General features: G+C 48.8%; 1 protein-coding gene across 1 annotated transcript in view; it reads right to left on the reverse strand.

Annotated features, from left to right (window-relative positions):
- Positions 1–22,382, reverse strand: part of TMC5 (transmembrane channel like 5) — a 757,208-nt gene that overhangs the window by 23,083 nt on the left and 711,743 nt on the right. The window contains exon 21 of the mRNA XM_086940869.1: positions 19,366–19,411. Coding sequence (XP_086796995.1) covers positions 19,366–19,411 — 46 coding nt within the window. The remainder of the gene's footprint in view (positions 1–19,365; positions 19,412–22,382) is intronic.

Below are 22,382 nucleotides of genomic sequence, written 5' to 3' on the forward strand. Positions count from 1 at the left end.
CTTCTTTTTAGCTGTGTCGGCATCCTTCAGTCTCGTTCCTCTCATGCCTAGTCCCGGGCCATCTGTATTGCCTATATTTTTCGTGGTCTGTGTCCTTGTCTGGAGCGCGAGGCCTCTGGCGGAGCCAGGTGCGGTGGCAGGGGCTTTCGTGGCACTCAAGTTTAAAGCATCCTTCGGTTCTTTTGTTTTCATTACCTTTGGCGCCATGGTAATCTTCCATGAACAGGTTTTCACTGCGGCTGGTACAAAAAAAATCTCTGTTGTGCCTGTAGCATAACCGGCGTGAGCAGACTACTTGTCAGGCAGCGCAACCAGCCAGAAGCACCTAACATCCTTCAGCATTTTATCCGCACATTTCACACTGCAGGGAGAGAGGGCTAGTACGACTTCACCCTACGGCCGGTCAGCGGCCATTTGCGCTCGTACTCATTATTTTTTAATGTTAAAACATGTCCCTACTCTTTGGTAACATGTACAGGAGGACTTCCTAGGCCTGAAGAACAACATTATTAATTGTTTCAAGGATATGGGGGCCTGGATGGTGGACCTCCTTTCCGAAATATTGATGGTCCAGAGAACCCCCTGGCTGGGCCCTGGTAGAAAGGAGTCAACATGAGACTGTGTGATTGTTCACTTTTAGAACCCTGATGGCAGCAAATATCCTTTTGGATGCGCAGGGTACCTAATCTCAATCCTTAAGTAACATTCAGGTGCTTCCTCTAAGATATTTTTACAGACCATCAATACTATCCAAATCAATCTTGCCCAAGTTAAATACTGTTTAACTTCAATTAGTCGCAGGTACAACATCCCAACTGGGAATTTTTTCGATCCTCTGTCCACACTGGAGAAAATTGACTGACACTGCAAGAAATCATCTTTATCCATTTGCAACATATTGGTCAAACCTGCAATACCTCTACGTAAGCATGAGCGGATTTTGCGGATTGGCAATCCGCGAATTTGCGGATTTGCAAACTCGCAATCCGCAAAATCCGCGAATTCCCGCGAATTTGCGGATTTTTTTTTTTTTTTGTGTTCGCCCGTGTTTCTGCCAGTTCGCGAGGGTTTTTACAATTTCGCAATTTGCGAACTTACCTGTCGGGTCGCAAGTTTTGCGAACTTGTTGTTTCTACGTGTCCAACCTGTTTGGGACACTCTTCTTCATCACTGCCACTCTCTGTCACCACTGCCACTCTCTGACTACTCATGCCACCCTCTGGCCCACCCATGCCACCCTCTGTTTCATCACCACACCCTCTGGTTGTCCAGTGTACATTATTTTTGGCAAAGCAAAGCACACCTTCCCTGCCTCAAGTGACCTGAATTAATTTGGGGCTGATTAATGTGTCACAGAATATTTTTTTAGCTGGCACCTGCTTCCTTAGTGCGCCCTGATTAGTGATCTTTTGCACTTGCTAAGTGCTTTCATTGTTGCAAAATTAGTTACAACACCTGCCCTGCCCCAACTGACAATAATGAATTAGGGGCTGATTAATGGATTTTAACTTCCAGCCTGGCTCCTGCTTGTCTCCCTTAGCTGTAATTCAGGACCTTTGTGGCATATGTGTAACTATTCTGAGGTTCAGAGCAGGGTCACATAATAGTTTCAACTGGCAACTGAACTCTGGAGGGGCCCCTCAGGAAGCACTACAGGAAATGGCTACTAATGATGAGCCTGAACTTTTGAACCTGGTAAGTAGTTACTTTCAGTTTTGCTAAAATCGTATTTCTGCAATTTCGCACTTATTCGCGGGGCGCGAACTCACGCGAACAGTGCGAGCAGTGCGAGCAAAATCCGCTGCTCGCGGATTTGCGGATTTTTCAGGAAATTCGCAAATCTCGCGGATTGCGGATTTCCCGAAAATCCGCAAAATCCGCGAGCGGAACGGATTTTCCGCCCATGCCTACCTCTACGCCTGAATTCACTGCACCCAAACAAGGGAAGACTGCATATAGGAGCAATACATTGACTGTGGTCCCAGAGAATTGGTACAGTTCCAGGCTGAAGTAACTCGTATGGTATGTCTAGTATATATAGTTTGGTCTCCTGGAATATTGTGGGAGCCTGTCCAAAAATAATGAACCCTGATTTTATAAATGTTATAAACACCCATGACATTATATGATGTCAATAGACCTGGAAGCAATCAGATTTTAACCTAAATGGGTATTGGGGCCTTTTTCAACTTACTTTGCCTTCACAGTCAGGCAAAGCAAGAGAGGGGTTGGCCACCTTTCTTTCCATTAAATTCACGGATACAAATATCACAACATGTTGGTCTTCCTCCTATTTTCTTGTTTCTCTTTTACTATTGTGGGGTGATTTTGCTATACTGTTAATTAATTGTATATTAATATTTGTAATCAGTCATCCAGGAACCTCATTGATCATCTATGTGATTTTCTAAAGGATTTCTTCCAGAATGCCAAACGTGCTGTACATAATTTTTGGGTTGGTGATTTTAACATCACCTTATTCAGCTTTTCAGATGCTAGGGTCTGTGGCCTTAGTGACATCATTTTGGTAACCCCACCAATTTCTCATTCTGTTTATGGCGAGGCACTAAATGATCTGGCTCTTGAATATAACTTTGTCTTCCCTAACAACGTTTAGTGGACAAAAAACGCCTGTATCCCAACACATCTAGGGAACAATAAGAGCAGTACTGTAGATTATATTGTATTGTCGTACAAACTATGCCCATTTTTAATCAATTTTGTGATAACCAGTAGCTGTATAAGTGATCATAACCCCCTTTTTATTAAATTGAATTCTCTAATTAAAACCCCTAAAGTAAGCCGGCCAGATAATTTAGAGCAGATTAGGAATAAAGGTCTCAGAATAAAATGAGATAAGATCTATTTAGTCGCATTTAATCATTTCATTGTTGATGAAGCAAGGACTTCTATTATGGCGTTTCTTTCAGAAGAGATGAGACTGGCCCGATACAGCTTGAATTCCCCAAAATCTGTAAAACTATTTCCATTAATCTTACGTTTCCTAACCCTGCCCGGGAGAGGAGACTTCACCACTAGTTAAATTCGGCATGTTAAGCCGCACATAGAACTTTGCTAGCTACACTAAAAATATTTCCCAGGGTAGCGTCGGAAGTCAAGCAAGATAGGGGCTTATATAAACAGGTCATGGAAGAGAGAAAGGCCAAGATTAGAAGTAAAGCTTGGGATGACCTCTAAGAGGCCGGTAATTTGAAAGATAGTAACCTAATTTTGGTAAGTGATCAATAGACCATTTTTTAAAGGGCATTGCGATCCTGGCATCAATTTTTTTTATCTTCATGGAGGCATTGGTTGTGTATTATTCAAGAAATTTTGCCCCTGAAGATGCGTCCCCCTTACGTGGCCATGACTGTAATTCACCTTTACTCCCATGTGATTTTCAATCTCCTTTTGAAGTTCATGAGGTTATTAACTCTATAAATAGGAGTATAGGAGGCAAGGTTTCAGGCCTAGACGGGGTCCCAGTGGACTTTTAAAAATCTAATTCCCTCCTTAATGGCACCCTTACTTACTAATGTGTTTAGATCCTTAGTGCATGGGTCGATTCCTGAGTCCTGGAAGTCCGCTATCATAGTCCATATTTTAAAAAAGGGAGACCGGTCGCAGGCTACCTGCCTCCCGCCGATCTCTTTGATCGACTCTAGTGCTAAGATTTTAGGCCAAATTTTATTGTCACATCTCGAAGACTAGGCTCTAGCAAATAACATCTAATCAGATGTCCAATTTGGTTTTAGACATAGTGTCGGTACAACTGAGCACTCCCTATATCTGTATTTGATTTTGGGGAAGTATGTGATGGCTAAGAAAGGCTCTTGCACCTTGCTTTTTTCTATTTATCCAGTAACTTCAATCTTGTGAATCGCATGAAGCTGTGGGATTTAATGGTCAAAATGGGAGTGAAACACAACTTATTGACATTTATTATGCATGTAAACCAGGATCTTACTTATTGTTAGTGTCCAATATGGCCTTCACGTGAATACTCACTCCACATCAACTAGGGGCATTAGGCAGGGGGGCATCTTGGCCCCTTTTCTTTTTCTGCTATATATCAACGGTATTAGTAACCATTTAGAAGAACATTGCAAAGATGTACCTATGGGCTAAAAATCCATTCCCATTTTATTATACGCAATAGCACGGTTCTGATCACAAGTACTGCAAATAGCCTTAAGTCCCTTTTAGAATTGTTTTTAATGTTTATGGAGGACGAGGATCTCAAAGTAAATTTCTCACAGTCATATGTAATGACATGCGCCCGCCCCAGTACAAACTCAGAGATAAATATTTTTAATTAGCTAGGGCTTTTGTTTAACCAGTCACTGAGTTGGACCCTACTTTTAACACTTAGATAGCAGACTTTTAACCTGAACATTGAAGTGATAATAAGATTTGCATGTAAGCTCCAAATTAACCAAATTCCAGAAATGCTGAATCTATACAGGAGCAAGTGCATCTCAGAGGGGGTATATGGTGCTGGCCTCTGGGGTTACAAAAAGGTAGATAATTTACAATGTACAAAAAGTAAATGTTTGTGTAGGCTACTTTCAGTCCAAGGGGGCCCAGCTACCTTAATATGCCATGAGGAGCTTGGGATGCCTCACCTGGAAGCTCATATTGGATTAGCCCCTTTATTATTGTGGGTTAAAATATGTTCATCTCCAGGGGCTGGTCTGATTAGATCTTGCATTTCAGACTGCATGCCATTAGATGTGGTAGACCAGATACAAGGGCTAAGATATTAAAAGGCCAACTTTGAAACATTAGCTCTCCTCGATCTTTATAAATTCCCCCAAACAATTGGTCCCAATCACAAACTATGGGTTAAAGACCTGTTTTTAGAGCATTGTATGAATAAACGTTTGGCCACCACTCAGGCCAAACAATCAATTGTAAACTATGCCACAGTTTCAACTACTTGGGGTTTAGAGCCTTACTTGAGGTTGTGGGTTTCCCCTGCATATCGTCACTGGCTGACTTTGTTTAAACTTTGGACTTTGCTCTTTAAATTTGCTTTTCCATTCCCGGGGACGCAGCAGCAGGATGTATATCTTTGTGTGCGTGACAACTTTTCGATCCAAAGCACCGTCTATTTATTTTTGTTTTGCCTATTGTATCAAGATCCAAGACACCATTTTTTGGTGCCGTTGCTGCGCAAGGCAAATTTAAGACGGCATAAGGAAGGGTTTAATTTTCATGCAGTCTTTAGACTCACCTAAAATCTGTTCTGCCGTTTTAAATATTATAAAATCAGTGTTTCACGTGAGGAAGAGATATGCATTTTAAGGGCTATTTTTCAATGTTTTAGACATGATTTAGACCATCTGAATTGGCTCTTTTAAATATTTTATCTCAGAATTGCAATTTGAAATTTGGATATTGTCTATGATTTTGTACTAGATGAAATCTTTAATCCATGTCTATTTTATGCGTGCTTTTATAGCCTTTGGCCGAATAAAGTTAACTTTGACTTGACTTGTGCAGCTGTACAAAGAGTCCTCGGATATTTCTGACACTCAACCCTTGAGGAATAATTGCAGCTCTTAAATATTGGGGGATATATTCTCCATGAGTGTCTATTCTTTTTCTTTTCTTTTTTAGTGCTAACAGCGTGTTCCAATCATCGTTCAATAATGGGGCAATGTTAGTTTGGTCATCAATGACATCTGACTGCCCACTAGTTTTGCACTAGTGTCCCCCTGTTTTTCTTTTTATATTCTATAACATTCCTCCCATCCGGGGGACTGTGGGACAGTTCTGAGCCATCTTCTGCCCCTCAATTAGTAAATATGGTTATCCTATCCAGAGTATGTTCCCAATGCAAGTTGCCAGTTGAACCACATTTTGCAGTCTCTTTTTTTTTTTGATAATCAACTTTATTGAGTTTATAGAACATCGAACAAAATTAATTGGCAGCAGCTCACAAATCAACATAGATAGCAGGTCTGAATCAACAAGACTTTAAGGCAGGGGTAGTCCATTCCAGTCCATCATCTCATCCTGCAGGACAATAGTAGCAAATCTTAAGACAAGCATTCTGGTTGGAGTCATGGCGGGATCATGTTGAACCATTTCCCCCATATTTTGGGGAACAATTCCAGAGAACCTCGGGATGCAAACAGGGCCTCCTCCTGGGTGCCGCACCAGTCCACCCCCCTCCTCCACCCCCCCACAGTGGGCGCAGCACCTCGCGACCAGTGTATCGCTATGTCCCTCTTGGCCACGGCCACCACTGTCCCAAGTAGGTGCTTATCCATCCTGGAGCCGTCCAGGCCATCAAAGATCCCCAACAACATGCGTAATGGGTCATGAGGAACCTCCCAGCCAAGGGCCTGCGTGAGTTCCCGCTCCACTCCCCTCCAGAACCTCGCAAGCAAAGGGCAGAGCCACACCATGTGGTAGAAGTCAGCGGGGGATGAACCACATCTCGGGCAGTCAGGGGAGGGTCTCAATCGTGCACGGAAGAGTTGCTCTGGGGTGAGGTAGGCCGCGTCGAGGTAGTATATCTGCACCAGGCGGAGTCGTGAGGACGTGGTGAGGGTACGTGGAGCCATAAGGGCGTCCCTCCAATCTGCTTCTTCTAGGGGGACCACCCATCCCTCCCATCGGGCGCACAGTTTGTCTATGGACGCAGGGCCGTTGTTCACCAGGGAACGATAGATGAGGGATACTCCGCCCTTACCCAGATTCCCCATCATCACTTGAGCTTCGAGCGGGCTGAACTCTGGGAGAGTGACTGGAGAGGGGAGGTGTGTATGGATGGCATGACGCAGCTGCAGGTATCTAAAATGCTGGGCATGGGGAAGGGCGTGGCGCTGCTATAGGTCGGCAAAGGCACGGATATGGTCCCCCACCCAGACGTCTCCGAGGACCGAGACACCAATAAGATCCCTTCGACGCAAGCCATTTAAGGACAAGACCTTCCGGAGCCATGTACCGTGCCAGAGTGGTGTTTGTCGGGTAAGTTTACGGTCCCATCCCGTGTGACGTAGGGCGGCGTGGCAGGCCAGGAGGACCGCGCTAGTGATTGGCGCCTTGGTGCGTGGCACTGGGCACCCGTAGAGGAACGCCTGGATCTGTGAGAAGTCCGTATCCTCTAGTTCCACGCGATATGCTGGATTGGACCAGCCGCCCACGTACCAGTCGTGTATGAGTAGCAGTTTGGTGGCAAGGTAGTAGAGGTAGAGGTGAGTCACCCCCAAACCCCCATCGAAGGAGGGGATGTGGCTGTGTGCTAGAGAGATCCGTGGCCGTCCGCCACCCCAAAGGAATCGGGATAAGGACCCGTCGAGCTCACGGAACCAGGTGCGCGGGAGGGGAATGGAGATATTTTGTAGGATGTAGAGGAAGCGGAGAAGGACCATCATTTTGAACAGAGCGCTTCGTCCTAGGGGATTGAGGGGAAGGGATTGCCACTTTTTAAGATCTGCCCTCATCTGGGTCACCAGGGGTGTGATATTGAGCGCCCATTCTAGCTCCGGCAAGAGGGCCACCCATATCCCCAGGTATTTAACCGAGTGATGTCTAAGGGGAATGGATGACTGCCAATGGTAGCAGTCTCAAGAGGGATGCAGCGGGACCAAGGTGGATTTGGCCGCGTTAAGTCGGAGTCCGGAGACCCTCTCAAAGTCGCAAGGATTTGCAGGCACTTGGGGCCCGAAGTCGCCGGGTCCGCCAGGTAGAGGAGCACGTCTTCAGCATAGAGGGTTATTTTGTCTACGTGGGTCTCGTTCCAGGTCCACCCCTTAACGAGGGGGTCTTGCCGGATAAGCGTCACCAGGGGTTCCATCGCTAGCGCAAACAGGAGTGGGGAAAGGGGACACCCCTGGCGCGAGCCTCTACAGATCGGGAAGGCCTCTGAGAGCGCCCCATTGACCAGCACTCGGGCCCCAGGGTTAGCGTATAGGATCCCGATGTGGCAGCGGAACACCGGGCCAAAGCCCATCGCCTTCAGCACGTCCTGCAGATAGGTCCAGCCCACCGTGTCAAAGTCCTTCTCAAAGTCGAGGAAAAGGAGGGTCAGATATGGGGTCAGGCGGGCGCGGCGGGCCAAAGCTAAGTGAAGGCGGCGTATACAGTGACGGGTGTCCCTAGCGGGCATAAAACCACATTAATCCTGGAGGACCAGATCCTGCAGGAGGGGCTTGAGCCTCTAGGCCAAGATCGTGGCAAAGAGCTTGATCTCGGTATTGATAAGGGAAATTTGACGGAAGGCCGTGCAGTTCGTGGAGGGTGGCTGGGTCTTGCAGATGACCACGATCGTGGGCAGGTCTGATTCAGGGGGGAAGGAGCCATTCTCCACTACGTGTCGAAAGAGGCCCAACAGTCCGGGAGCCAGGATATCCCGAAAAGCGGCGTAGTACTCCTGCGGGTACCCGTCCGGGCCAGGCGTCTTACCAGGGTGGAGAAGGGGGATAGCCTCCAAGACCTCGTCCAGAGTGAAGGGCTTCTCTAGGGCCTCTGCGGCTTCAGGAGCAAGGGAGTGGAGCCGGGCACCAGCAGTGTTCAGGAGGGTAGTCAGGGGCACGTCCGTCGGCCGCGCCGCATAGAGGCGAGCGTAGAAGTCTGCAAAGGTTCCGGCTATGGGCACAGAGGTTTCCTGGAGGGTGCCATCCAGTGCACGGACCTCCGGGATGATGCAGTGGACCTTGGGGTGAGAGACCAAATTATGGAGGATTTTGCCATTTATGTCACCCCAGCCATGGAGTGGTGTGGATCACTGGTTAGAGGTGGCAGACCCGGAGGCAGAAGTCGGCCCGGGACCAGGGTTCAATTCCTGACGCGGCAGGGTCGTGGACCAGGGTCAGCGGACTCGATAATTCTCGCCTCAGTGCCTACTCTAACCAGGGGTCCCACTCAGCAACTCTGGGCATTAGCTTGCCTAATCTCCACAATGGCCCCATCAATGCCGGGGATGCCTGGCTCCACCTTGGGGACTCCCAGTAGGGACCATCCCACAGGGAAAGCCAGGACAAGTTCCCCAGCGGTATACAGCGCCAGGACGCCGACAGGCAACAGTGCGCTTTACAAGTAAACTTTACATTTACATTACATTTACACCCACGCAGCCGACGATCACCATAGCATTTGGGTCGAATCCAGTGAGAGCTGGCGAAGCTCTTCTCGTATCAGCGCCAACTGCTGGGTGGGGTTCATCCCGTCCAGCAGAGGCTTGCTCAGCCCCCAGTCGGGCAGCCTGGGACTCCAACTCCGCGAGCCGGGCCACTCGGTCCGTCCGCTTGGCGTGGACCAGCCCCCTCGCCACCCCGCAAATCACTGCCTTACCAGCCTCCCAAAGGGTTCCCGGCGAGGGGACCGACCCCTCGTTGGTAGAAAAGTAGTGGGTAAGCTCCTTCCCCAGCGTGTCCACCAGTGCAGGATCCTGTAGGAACCAAGCGCTAAGACGCCAGACCGCTCGCGGCCCCATCGGGGCAGAGCCAAGTCGGAGGGAGACGGGGGAGTGGTCGGACAGTCCCCTGGGCATGATTAGCGCTCCAGAGACCAGAGGGCAGTCTGTGGCCGGGAGCAGGAGAAGGTCAATGCGGGAGTGGGTATGGTGGGAGGCCGACGTGTGGGTATATTGGGCTTTGCAGGGGTTCCAGACTCGCCACAAGTCACAGAGCCCCAGAGCCGAGGCCCAGCTCGATAGAGCTGCTGCTGCGGAGACCCGGGCCAACGGCGGGGTACCGGTTGTGACCCGTTGGGGCTGCATGACGGCATTAAAGTCACCACCGACTATCGTAAGGCCGAGTGGGAAGGAGGAAAGAACCTGTGTGAGGCATCAAAGCGCCAGGGACAGGAGGGCGGGCGGGCTGTAGAGATTCAGGATATTCAGGGGGCAGCCCTCCATCACGCCCGATATCGCCACGTATCGTCTCTGTGGGACAGCGAACGCCTTAACCAGGGTAAAAGGGAGACCTCTCTTGAGCAGAATTGCCACCCCCCGGGATCCGCGTAGAAACACAGAGTGCCAAACCGTCGCAAAGCCGTATCGGGCCAGGAAGTTGCATTGCGTTACTAGGAGGTGGGTCTCTTGGAGAAGAAGGACGTCCACAGCGTGGCGGTGCGCCACCCAGAGAACAGCTGTGTGCTTAATACGGTCAAGGAGACCATTGACGTTCCAGGAGAGAACGTGGAGGGGTCTAAGCAGCGCGTATGTCGTTAGGGGAGGGGGGATGTAAAGGAGCAGGGAACACAAGGGGGGCACACCCAGAAGGAGAGGGCCAGCAACGCCGCGCCGAGGCAGAGGGAGATCAGCAAGGCTGATTAGCAGAGCGGGGCGCCGGGGTCCAGGCAGGGAGCAGGGGAAAGGGGGCCTCCGCCCGCGGCCGCCCCCTTTGGCGGCCCGTGGGCCTCCATAGATAACAAAACATCGGGCAGCAGGAGGTGTGTGTCAGGAGTGGATATACCCACCGCATCTCGTCAAGAGGAGGAGCTGCAGCCAGCCACCCACAGGTAGCATCAACAAAGGCCAAGGAGCGGCTGAACAAAGCTAAACTAAAAAGCGGCCCGTAGGCGGCTGAAAACAATAAACCAGTGGGAAACAATGGACCCCCCCCCCCCCCCCCCCGGATACCCCCCAGTTCCGCCACCCTACACTTCGAAACAGGAAGCATCTGTAGCCCCAAAATCCAATTAACCAGAGGAAACCCCGCTAGGGGAAGATATTAAACTTAAAACGGTTAGTAGGGAGCAGTAGCACCAATCAAGAGTTTGCTAAGGAGGACCCACCTCCACATTGCCGGATAAATGGCAGCAGCTTTAGACATTAGAACTTCAAAGGTGCGTACATTTCAGGGTAGTGGCAACAGTCTCACAAGTGACAGAAAGGGATGGGGTACCAGATAGGAAGAAGACTGAGTAAGAGCACAGAGTAAGAGAGTGCGGACAGTTCAGGTTCTTGCCCCCATGGGGAGCCTCTCTGGGCATCCAGCTCTCCAGGCGGTGAATAAGGCCTGGGCGGCCGGTCAGGGCACAGCTGGCCGGTCGGGTTCAGCCAGCGAGGAGCAAACAGCAAGTGGCTCTGGTTCAGGCCTCAGCATCAATTGGGGTTCCTCGGATCACAGGATTTCCGGACAAGTCCGATTTCGATCTTGCCCTCCGTAGGTCCGCACTCGACTCAGAGATCCGATCGATGACGACCAAGGAGGAGGACGCAGCAGAAGGGGGGGCGCCCGGGCCAGGGGCGGAGATGAGGGGCACCGGGACCCCCCCCCCCGGCGAGTGAGAGGCCTCCGTTCGACGGCGGCCCCGCCTTCGGGAACCAGTCCGGCGGCGCCACGGCTTGGGCACCTCGTAGTCTAGGCGGGGCGTGGGCCCCCGGACAGGGGACGGAGTCCGCCCAGGCATAAGGGGACGCTCCTCTGTGAGCCAGGTCCAGGCCCCCTGCGGACAGTCAAAGAAGAAGGTCTTGTCTTGATAAAGGACCTTGAGGCGGGCCGGGAAGAGGACACCATAGCGCAGCCCCAGTGCCCTGAGCTTTTGCTTGACCTTGTCGTAGGATCTACGCTGGGATTGGACCTCCCTGGAATAGTCGGGAAAGATCATTATTTTAGAGTTCTGGAAGTGCAGGGGGCCCAGATCCCTAGCAGCCCCCAAGATGGCATCCCGGTCCCGGAAGTTGAAGATACGGAGGATGAAAGGGAGGGCAGGGGCTCCAGGGAGCGGCTTAGGCGCCAGGGAGCGGTGGGCCCGTTCTATCGTGAACCAGGGGGAGAGCTTCTCCGCAGGCATCCACGAGCGGAACCAGGCTTCGAGGAAGACGGCGGTGGGACCCTTATCCACTCCATCCGGAAATCCCAGGAGGCGTAAGTTGTTCCTGCGAGCCCGGTTTTCGGCATCCTCCACCCTGTGATGGAGATCCGACGTCAGCGTCTGAAGACGGGCCACCTGGGTCTTCAGAGTGGTCAGGTCATCATCCGCCGTGGAGATACGAGATTCCGCTTCGGTGATGCACGCCGTGGCGTTGCGGAGGTCCTGCTGAATGAGGGCTACGTCCACCCTCACCTCTCCGATCTTATTTTCATCAGAGGCCTGGGAAGTGCTGATCGCCTGGAGGATGGTGGACAAGTTCCCCGCCCTCAGCCCCGGATGGGGGTGGGGGCCAGCAATGGACTCGTGGTCGGGTTTGGTGAACTGATCCATTCACATCTGGGTCGGGGGACCAGGGTCTGCGTGGTCTTTCTCCTTCCCATGGTCGCTGTAAGCCGGGAGTCGGCGTGTGAGGGGTGGTGTAGTTGCAGGTACTCACTCCAGAGGATCTGACTTCCCGGCCTCTCGGAGGGTTCAGGTCCCCGGATTGTGGCGATAGTGTGGTAGACATAGACCGCAGGCCCCCAGGAAGACAGGGCGAGCGAGGGATCCCCAGGCGACCCTGGAGGACGAGGTGTCGGTGACCAACGGGCTCAAGCAGTCACCAGGGGAGCGGAGCAGGGCTACAGCAATCCGGACCGCGGGATCCGACGCCCGTTGCAGGCCCTCCCGCTGCCAAAGCCCCGGAGATGGGGCAGTAAGGGGTCTAAGGCAACAGTGGTGAGCGGGCGAGGCGTTCTCAGGCCTCCAGGCCCGTGGGGAGCAGGTCCGGAAGCGGGCGTCCGGTGGGCGGGCGTCCGGCCGGTCCGACACAGTGTCCAGTAGAGCGGAACGGGGCCCAGCAGTGCAGTCCGCGGGCTCCGGCGCCACCGCCAGTCCTCGCACCGCCGGAGCCTCGGAGAGGGAACGGTGAGGGTCAGCGAGAGCAGGGGTAGGCAAGCAGGGCGCTCATGGCCTCCAGGCCCGTGGGTCGCAGGTCTGGAATGCAGGTGCCCAACCGATCCGGTGCCCCAGTCAGTTCAACACCCCCAGGGTCCCGGGGGCCAGGTAGTGAGCAGACGGAGGGGGGCGGTCAAGGGTCGGGCGTGGGGGCTGTCTCTGCCAGTGCACTCCCAGGGCTCCCAGGCCTTCCAACCCCGGCTGAGCGGCACGCGGGCGAGACCACTGGGGAGCCCTCCGCCCCGCCTCAGGCCTCTCCTCACCTCAATGGGGCTCGACAGCCCCCGATCGCTGGACAGGGTCCACCGATGTGGCGTTGGCGCGGCCGCTGCCGGATCAGCCTCACAAGATCCCACAGCGCCCCAATGGCCTAAACGGGGTGTCCTCAGGAGGGCCCCACTGCAGGTGGCGCTCTCGTGGCTCCCCGGCCTCCCCGCCCTCTCTACCAACAACACGGGCGAGGCCATGGGGTGCCTCTCGCTCCAGGGCAGGCCCCCTCTCCGCCGCCAGGCCCGCAGCAGCCTCGGGTTTCAGCCGGCTGCAAGGGAAGGGCCGGACGGCGCCGCAATGAAAGGATCCGGGGCGGCCTCACCACAGCTCCCGGGATCCGCGCTTAGTCTTAGGACTGGGCAGGGCAGCACGGCGGCTCCGGGAAGGCTCCGCGCCCAGGTGGGTGGACCGCGGTTGGAAACAAGCCACCGGAGTGGCCTGCTTGTCCGGCGGAGGTGGAGAGCCCGCCAGGTAGCCAGGAAGTGCCGTTCATCGCTCCCAACGGCAGGTCGCCTCGCCGTTCAGCTGTGGGGCCGCCATCTTGCGGACCTCTTGGCCGGGAAGTATCGTGCCGGCGGAGGCGCTGCCAGACCTCAGGGAGACCCCCAACACCACCGGTGAGTAAAGGGCAGCCAGGGGAGTGCAGTAACCCAGGGGCCGTCCACCGATGGTAGCTGCTGCAGGCGGATGATGGGCGGATGATGGATGGGGGTCAGAGCACTCTTAGAGTGCGACCGCCATCTTACGCCTCAGGCCACGCCCCCCTCTTTGCAGTCTCTTACATCCATAGGCCCAAGCATGGTTTTGCTCTTTCATTTAATTTGCACACTCCAATATTTTTTAGTTGTAGAAAGCGACGGCTCTCTTGATTTCCTTATTTGCCTGAGCTCTTGCGTTTGCTCTTTCATTCAGTCTACACGCTCCAATACTTTATAGTTGTAGGAGGGTATGGCTCTCTTGGCTTCCTTATTTACACGGTACCAAAGTAGTGGGGACCTCTTAATTAATTGCTTTTCCTTTTATTCTTACAACAGCACATCTAATCATCGAAATAAATTGTTTTTCGTATCAGACTCTCTAAAAAAAAGCCTACCTTGGAGGTCCTGAAATTGGGAATCCATCCAGTTCTTTATAGGTATTACATGTTTGTAACATGGTATCCATTTTGTGATCATTTGCCAGATTTGGCTGACTTACGTACCAGAGGCTTTGGTTTCCTCTCAAGGTTCCACTGTAGTCATCCATTCCCACTGTGAACCTGTGAGCCTATACCGCGCATTGGTCTCTACGTTTATCAGACCCCCACCTCATTTTGGTAGGTTTATATATAGTTTACCCACTAGCTGGACTTGTAAGGTTCTGGTATCATCTGCCTTTTCCAAGATTTATCAAAAGCACCATGCACACAGAGTATTAAGGATCACTATTGGAACATCTTTTGGTCTTGATGAGATATAAGGTGGATTTGATCACAAAACAAGCAAGTGAAGTATGTGGTTGACCACGTGGAGACACTTAAACACTGGGCTTGGTGATTTGGTGTTGCACATATGTTGATAGTAAATCTGCGGCGCAGTAAGTTTTGTCGTTATTGTTTTTAGGTTGAGAACTTATGAGGGATGTTTGTACGTCGCTATACTGAAGAAGGCAGCAGGTGTTTAGTGATAAGCATGTAGATTTCCATGCAAAAGCCATGCAATTCATTGGACATGTATAAAAAATAAATATAAGGAAGAAGTTGTATCTATTTTCTAAAAGTGTATATGGCATGTTGATACGATCCTTGCTAGGACAGGACAATTATATATTCTCATGTCTGTATGACAGGGAGTTCAAATCAACATACCACATGAAAAACCTATTCTCTTTTCCTGTTTGGAATGTTGATGTGATGAAGATATGAATTTTTTATTGCATCAGTACGTTTTTCTTAGATACAACCCCAGTGTAAATGACACTGTAATAATGTGTTTTTTTTCGTCTGCACAGTTATGATAAGAAATATGCAGGCACATGCATCTAAGGAAAAACCAGTTGCAAACGGGCAGATTCTCAGAATCTACCCCTTTGCGACCGGTATTTTTGCATTTGGATGCATCATTTTGCATGGAGCAATTTGGGAGTACCTACTGGTACTCGCAAATTGCTCATGCAATCTCCAATTCATTCCTATGGGCCTGGAGGCCCCCGGGAGCGATTGGGACAGCATTCCTAAATTGCGACTAGCAATTTGCAAGTAGAAATTAAGGAATGTGTAGGAATCGCCATTTTTATAGCGATCCCTACATGCATAGGCTTTTGCGATTCCTAAATAGTGATTCCTTAAAAATCGCTATTTAGGAATCGCAATTCCTTTTGTAGATGCATGTGGCAGATACTATTTACTAATTTTTCAATGTAATGTATGAACTATTTTGTAAGGAGAAATCAATAAAAAATAAGAAATTACATGCTAGAGTGGATTGTGCCGCAAATGTCCTCCTTTTGAATGAGTGTTTTTATTGTCGCTTTAAATAGATAGGTTGCCGGGGGAAGTCTTTTCTTATTAAGGCATATCAATAACTTGGAGTCACCATAACACATAATCTTTTTTTTCAAATCACACAATCTTAACAGATGACCAATGCCAATTCAAGTTCCATGGAAATGCTACAGTTTTTAAAGCAACACGAAAACATGACATCGTATTGCTGTAAATGCCGAAGATACAGGTACTCACACTTCATGGCTTTAATGCCTTGTTGGGCCTTGTTAAAATGGAAGGACATTTATGGACAGCTTACTTAACTTACAACAAGGCACTTCAGTTAGGGTATATGATTGGATTGGGTTTGCTTGGTTGCTTGCTTGTGCGCCGGGACGCTCCTTCGCTGGAGCAGCCGTGCGCAATACAAATAGCACTAACATAACATAACATTGGTATAATGTTCAAAGGTTGCATACTCCTACAGGATGGTTACAAAACGTTATTGCACAAGTCTCAATCCAAGAATTGGAAAGTAAAAAGAAGTTTTCACTTATGTTACAATTGTATGTGGGGATTTCGAAGCTCACATTTGGGGCCCGATGTAGGTGCCCTAATACCGGTCGGAAACGGCCGAATTCGGCCGTTTCCGACCGGTATTAAGGTTTTCTGATGTAGGGCATGCATTTACAGAATCGGTATTTTACCGATTCTGTATTTACCGAATCGGTAAAATTACCGAATCTGTAAATACAGACTCGGTAAAATACTGATTCTGTAAATGCAGATGTAGCTGGCACATGTCAGAGTGCCACAGGGCTTTAAGAATCGGTATTTTACCACCCAATCCAATTGGGTGGTAAAATACCGAATACAGGTGTGCATGCACATCTGTGCATGCACACCTGTGCAATGTGAAACACAGACATGCCCTTAGGGCATGTCTGTGTGCCACATGGCACACAAGTCCGGAATTGGGGTGCAAGAGGGTGTCAAAGTGACACCCCCTGCACCCTTGCAAAAATCGGTATTTACCGAATCGGTAATGACCATTGATTCCTATGGGCTGCAATGCCCATAGGAATCAATGGGCTTTACCGATTCGGTATTTACAGAATCGGTAAATACCGAATCTTAACGATTCGGTATTTACCGAATCTGAAATACCTACATTTCCCCCCTTCTAATTTACCACTTCTTAAATACCGAATCGGTATGATTCGGTATTTTAGAAGTGGTAAATTAGAATTACCTACATCGGGCCCTTGGTGTTTTATCACAAGCCACAAAAAATGAAAAGGCAGTTGAAAGGTATCATAGGAGCGATATGATTATGACTTGTCTCATTATCTTAAAATGAAACAGCTGTTTAATTAAACCATGATTCAAAAAACAATCTGGTATCTTAAATCTTATTTATTCATTGGACAAACCACTTGGGGCCAGATGTAGGTAAGTATATTTTACCTAATTCATAAATACCGAATTTTACCGATTCGGTATTTATGAATCTGTAAAATAGAAGGGGGAAGATTTAGGTAGAATCGGTAATTGAATTACCAATTCTGTAATAATCGGTATTTACCGAATCGGTATATACCGATTCGGTAATGCCCATTGATTCCTATGGGCATTGAAGCCCATAGGAATCAATGGGCATTACCGAATCGATATTTACCGATTCGGTAAATACCGAATATTGCAAGAGTGCAGGGGGTGTCACTTTGACACCCTCTAGCACCCCGAATTCAGGCACGTGTGACATGTGGCACACAGACATGCCCTAAGGGCATGTCTGTCTGTCACATGGCATAGGTGTGCATGCACACATGTGCGTGCACACCTGGAATCGGTATTTTACCACCCAATTGGATTGGGTGGTAAAATACCGATTCGGTAAGGCCTGTGGGACTCAGAAGAGTCCCACCTACATCTGAAAGTTACCGAATCTGTAAAAATACCAATTCAGTATTTTACCGATTCGGTAAATTTACCGATTCGGTAAATTTACCGAATCGGTAAAATAGGGCCCCTACATGCCAAATACTAAATACCGGTCGGTAACGGCCGAAATTGGCCATTACCGACCAGTATTTCCGCTCCTACATCTGGCCCTAGGTGTTCAAAGATGAAAATGTATGGTTGAGGGGAACTATTACATGATCCTCACTATTTCCATCATCAACATGTTTCTGTCTTGCGGCTCTACTGAGTCTGTAGTATTTTTCAGGACAAACAAAGGGGCTCCTGATGAGGCAATGTTGTACTAAGAATTGCCTCGTTTGTAGGGTGACCTGTGTCTGCCTCTAATCTAAAACGGTTCATAGATACCCTAACGTAGCGTCTTCAATGCCCCATGGAGGAAGGGCTAAGGGACACCTGTAGTCACACTTGCGTCAAGGTGCATCCCTCGCCGTACACCTACACACGTCTGCTCCTTCCTCTCGGGTAGCTTAATTTGTGTACATATAGTAGGTTGGAGGCTGGCTCACCATTAAGTACCCATATCCTCTAGTTCGCTCCCCTGGATATCCCTGGGGGGTGGTGCTGATAGTTTATTGACAGTCATAGAAAAACCAGGTATCCAAGGGTTACCCTGGCCAAATTTGCCGTGCTCAACACATGAACTGTGTAGGAAGTGGTAGTAAAGCACGGTAAAGTCTAAAACACAGCAAAACTGTTCGATACAAACAATCCAATGCACTGGACAAAAAAGAAATATTTAACTAAGTGGGATCAAGGGATTTAGCATTTGCACCCAATAATTACTACAAGACAACACTGTCCGTCTTCCTCACCCCAGTCCTCGTTGTACTGTCACTGAGAGTACAAACTAGACATTACTTGGATTGGATGTAGTTCCGCTGGAAGTGGTAGTAAAGCACGGTAAAGTCTAAAACACAGCAAAACTGTTCGATACAAACAATCCAATGCACTGGACAAAAAAGAAATATTTAACTAAGTGGGATCAAGGGATTTAGCATTTGCACCCAATAATTACTACAAGACAACACTGTCTGTCTTCCTCACCCCAGTCCTCGTTGTACTGTCACTGAGAGTACAAACTAGACATTACTTGGATTGGATGTAGTTCCGCTGGTTGGGGCGGTTTCTTTCCTTTCTGATGCTTCTGAATATGTAATAGCAGATTCCTAGATGTGTAGGCACTTATTAATTAACCCACTGAGATCTAAATTCATGAGCTTGAGTATAAAATAACAAATAGTAAAAAAAGTAAAATTCTACGGTACCGGCTCCTCCGCAATTGCGAAGGAGCGCAGCCCCACTGGCTCAGAGCCAGCAGGTGAAAAATAAAACTGTGTCCTATCATTGTTTTATTTTTCATTTGCCCGCTCTGAATCAGCACATGTGTGGAGGGGTGGGCCATGGGAGGAGGGAAGAGGATTGCTATGTACACTTCTAAGTGCGCATGTGTGTTTGGCTAGCAGTCCCAGGTCTGCCAAACACACATACGCACTTTGGTATCTCCAACCCGAATGTACTGAACAGCCAGGTTGAAGAAACAGCACAGACTCCCTGTCCTGAGCGGAGTGTCTTTTCAGCCCGCTCAGGCCAATCCCAGTGCGGCTCTCATAACATGAGAGAAGCACAGGGATTGCACAGGGAGTATGTTCCAGTGTCTGCTGGGACCAGGAAGAACAGAGAGGCGTGACACGGGAGGCAGCCAGCAGCTTCTGGCATGTTCCTTTTAAAAAAACATTATTATTAACCCCCCGCACTACCTCCCCTCCTCTTTCTCTTACGCGCTACCTCTACCTGCCCCACTGCCCTTTGTTTTGTGGCAGTTCTACAAACAGTTTGATACAATGTTTGTATGTTATTAGTGAAAGTCTGCTTACCATGAGCGAACTGATTTTCCTCTGGTGACCTGTATGATGTTTGAGGCTGAAAAAGAATAACTTTTACATCTTTTATTTTATTATGTAAAAGGCATTTAATTAAAACAACAATTAGAACCTTTTAAACCACAATTATTTCAGTATCAAGAGATTAATTCTTTATAAATGTCAAAATAGAATTGCATATCAATGGTATTTTAAAGGTAATAATGTTATTGTGATACTAACTCCAATTTGGGTGCAGATTTATCATTGAGTTGTGTCGCCCTTGAGCCAGGCAATGGAGTGCAAGGGCGGTGTAACTACTAAGTCAGATTTATCAAGCCACGCAATGCCACCTTGTGTGGTCTTGCATGGCTCGATAAATCTAGAGTAATGCAACGCAGTTTAAATCGCTACATTGCATTACTCTGCCACAGAGAAGCGTTTCATGGGTAGAGAATTTACCATTACTGGTAGATGGGAATGCGTGAAAATGCTATGCCTCCCTCAGGTGAGGCGCAATGAGGAAGAATTTTTTTTTTCTCCTCGTTTTTTCCTTTTTCTATGTGTGCCTCATTCTGCAGCACACATATAAATAGCAAAATGCCTCTTAGGATTGTTTATGTGCAGGAAGGTGTTCCTTCCTGCTCAAAAAACATCCCATGTGCAATCAGGCACCCTTGCACCAAGGGGCAGGGGTGCCTTCATTGACACTAGGCAGCACATTGAGCGCCAGATCTAAGAAGGAACTGGAATGCGCCGTATGATCTGAAATATGGCACACTCCTGCCCTTTACCTTTCACGAAGCACAGTGCAGCAAGAGGACTTGCTGTGTTGCATGAAATAATGATAAATCTGCCACTTAGTATTTTATGTGGCCTCAACAACACCATTACAAAGGCAGGAATCTGGGCAGAAGTGAAAACCATGGACTAATGTGAGAAACACCAGTCAAGTGTTAAACTCCTCGCTTTTTAATGTATTACTAGGTTAGGTTTTTTTTAAAGTAAATGGGAATGCGTGACAGACCTGTTGAAGTACTTAGTGCCTCGTTTCTGTGAGAAATAAAATAAAACATAAAGGAAAAAATCACCTGAACACATTTAAATACTCTTTGAGAACGCAGTTAAAGCAGCAAATGTGGTCTGGAACACCAGGTTAATACTCTAGAAATAAGCATCATTTCTCATCCCTGCTCCAGGTAATAGACGTTCTATTACTCATGTAGGGCCTGATTACGAGTCTGGCAGTCCAAGGACCACCAGACTCATGGTGGCACAGCGGTGGAAGCCCAGCCACTACCGCACCGGTGGTCCGACTGCCCTATTGGGTGGTAGGAAAGCCACTGCACTGCCGCAACTGCCTGGCAGCGGCGTGGCAGACTTGAGGCCGCAATATGCTTGGCAAGACTGCCAGGGTCCTGACAAGCATATTACGAGTTTCTTCTCCGCCGCGGTTTTCATGGTGGTTCCTCTTCCATGAAAACCATGGCAGAGAGGAAACACAGGGGGCCCTACAGGCCCCTCTCAGGCCTCAGGGCCATGGGGTAAATGCATGGGGGGTTCATGCTGTGCCCCACTGTGTGCATGCACCCCAGTACCTGCACTGCATGGACTGCACCAGTCCATATAGTGCAAATACTCCCTTAGAAGTTACCATTCCGGTGCCTATTTCATAGGCCCTGCAGTGGGAATGCCAAGGAACCGCCCACCAGTGACAAAAAAAGTCATAATCTGGCAGGCGGTGTGCACGTGGGTTTGGCAGAGTGGGAGCGGAACACCAGTGTGGCAGTCTCGCTCTCGCACCGCCAAAGTCGTAATCAGGCCCTTAATGTGTAGGTCTCCAATGAAGTGGAGATTCTGATGGGACTACTGGCATAATTTTCTTTCAGTCACAAAGGAAACTGTGTAACAGGGAGGTCTCCTAGATAAGTTGGAAATGGTGGACAGACAGTGGTGGAAAATGGACGTATCTACCCTATAAATTAGATGTAAAAAGCCCTATGCCTTGTGGCGTGCCAACTCTACTCAAAACTTTGAGCAACACATTTGTATACATAGAAAACCTGGTCTGCTTAATCCTTTTTGTGGCATGCAGGTCCAGGAGAACATCTACCAGGAATTCTTCGCAGTATCCAGAGTGCTTGTCATTGTCTGGAGAGAACATGGACGCAGGAAGTTTTGACAAATTACAAAGAAGATCCATAGATTATTGGTAACCAGAGTTCACTGTCATATTTCCGGGATGACTATGGCTGCTATTACTTGAGACGGAGTGCACTACTCTTTCGTTGTACTTGATGTAGTTCTACTTTTGAGGACAAGGAAAAGGACTGTGACCTCCAACTTCTAATTACAATATTTTTTCCACCTTTTCCCATCCCTTCCAGTTCCGCAAGTAAACTAGATGAAGAGGCACATCTCCCTTTGCCATATTGTGCCTATTGCTTCTGCTTCATTTTGCAGGCCTCTTGCTCCTTTTAGCAGAAATTTGAACCTCTGGAAAGTGGATATAGAATTTAACCAGCATGTGTGACACACCGGTACTCAATGCATGAATTTGTTCTGGTGGCGAAGGCAACATTGTAGTTCTCTCATACCAATGGGTGATAGTGAAAGCAGCTGCAAACAGCACTTGGTCTCTCGGCCTTCAACATTTCAACACTAGATGCTTGATTATCCAGCAGCCATCTTGAAAGGACCACTCTTAATATTTTGGAACTATTGCACACATAATTGTTGTAAGCTGTTTAATTAGCTCTGTAACTGTTGCATATCATAGGTACTGCTGTGAAGAAAACACTTGCCACCCATTGATAGTTGGCGTGTGCCCAAATAAAAACATCACTCTTGATGAAATATACAGTCAGTGCCAAATTGAATTGAGACTGCATGTAAAAAGATAAAATCTTGCATCAACCAGTCAGTAGAAGCCTGCTTAATTAAAGATTGGTGAATAGCATAACACCAACATATGTTGCCATGCTCAGGTCTAGATCATGCCACCACACCTAATCCATGAATGCACTTTATGT

Source organism: Lissotriton vulgaris, chromosome 10 (genome assembly GCF_964263255.1).
Source record: "Lissotriton vulgaris chromosome 10, aLisVul1.2, whole genome shotgun sequence".
NCBI classification, from domain to species: Eukaryota; Metazoa; Chordata; class Amphibia; order Caudata; family Salamandridae; genus Lissotriton; species Lissotriton vulgaris.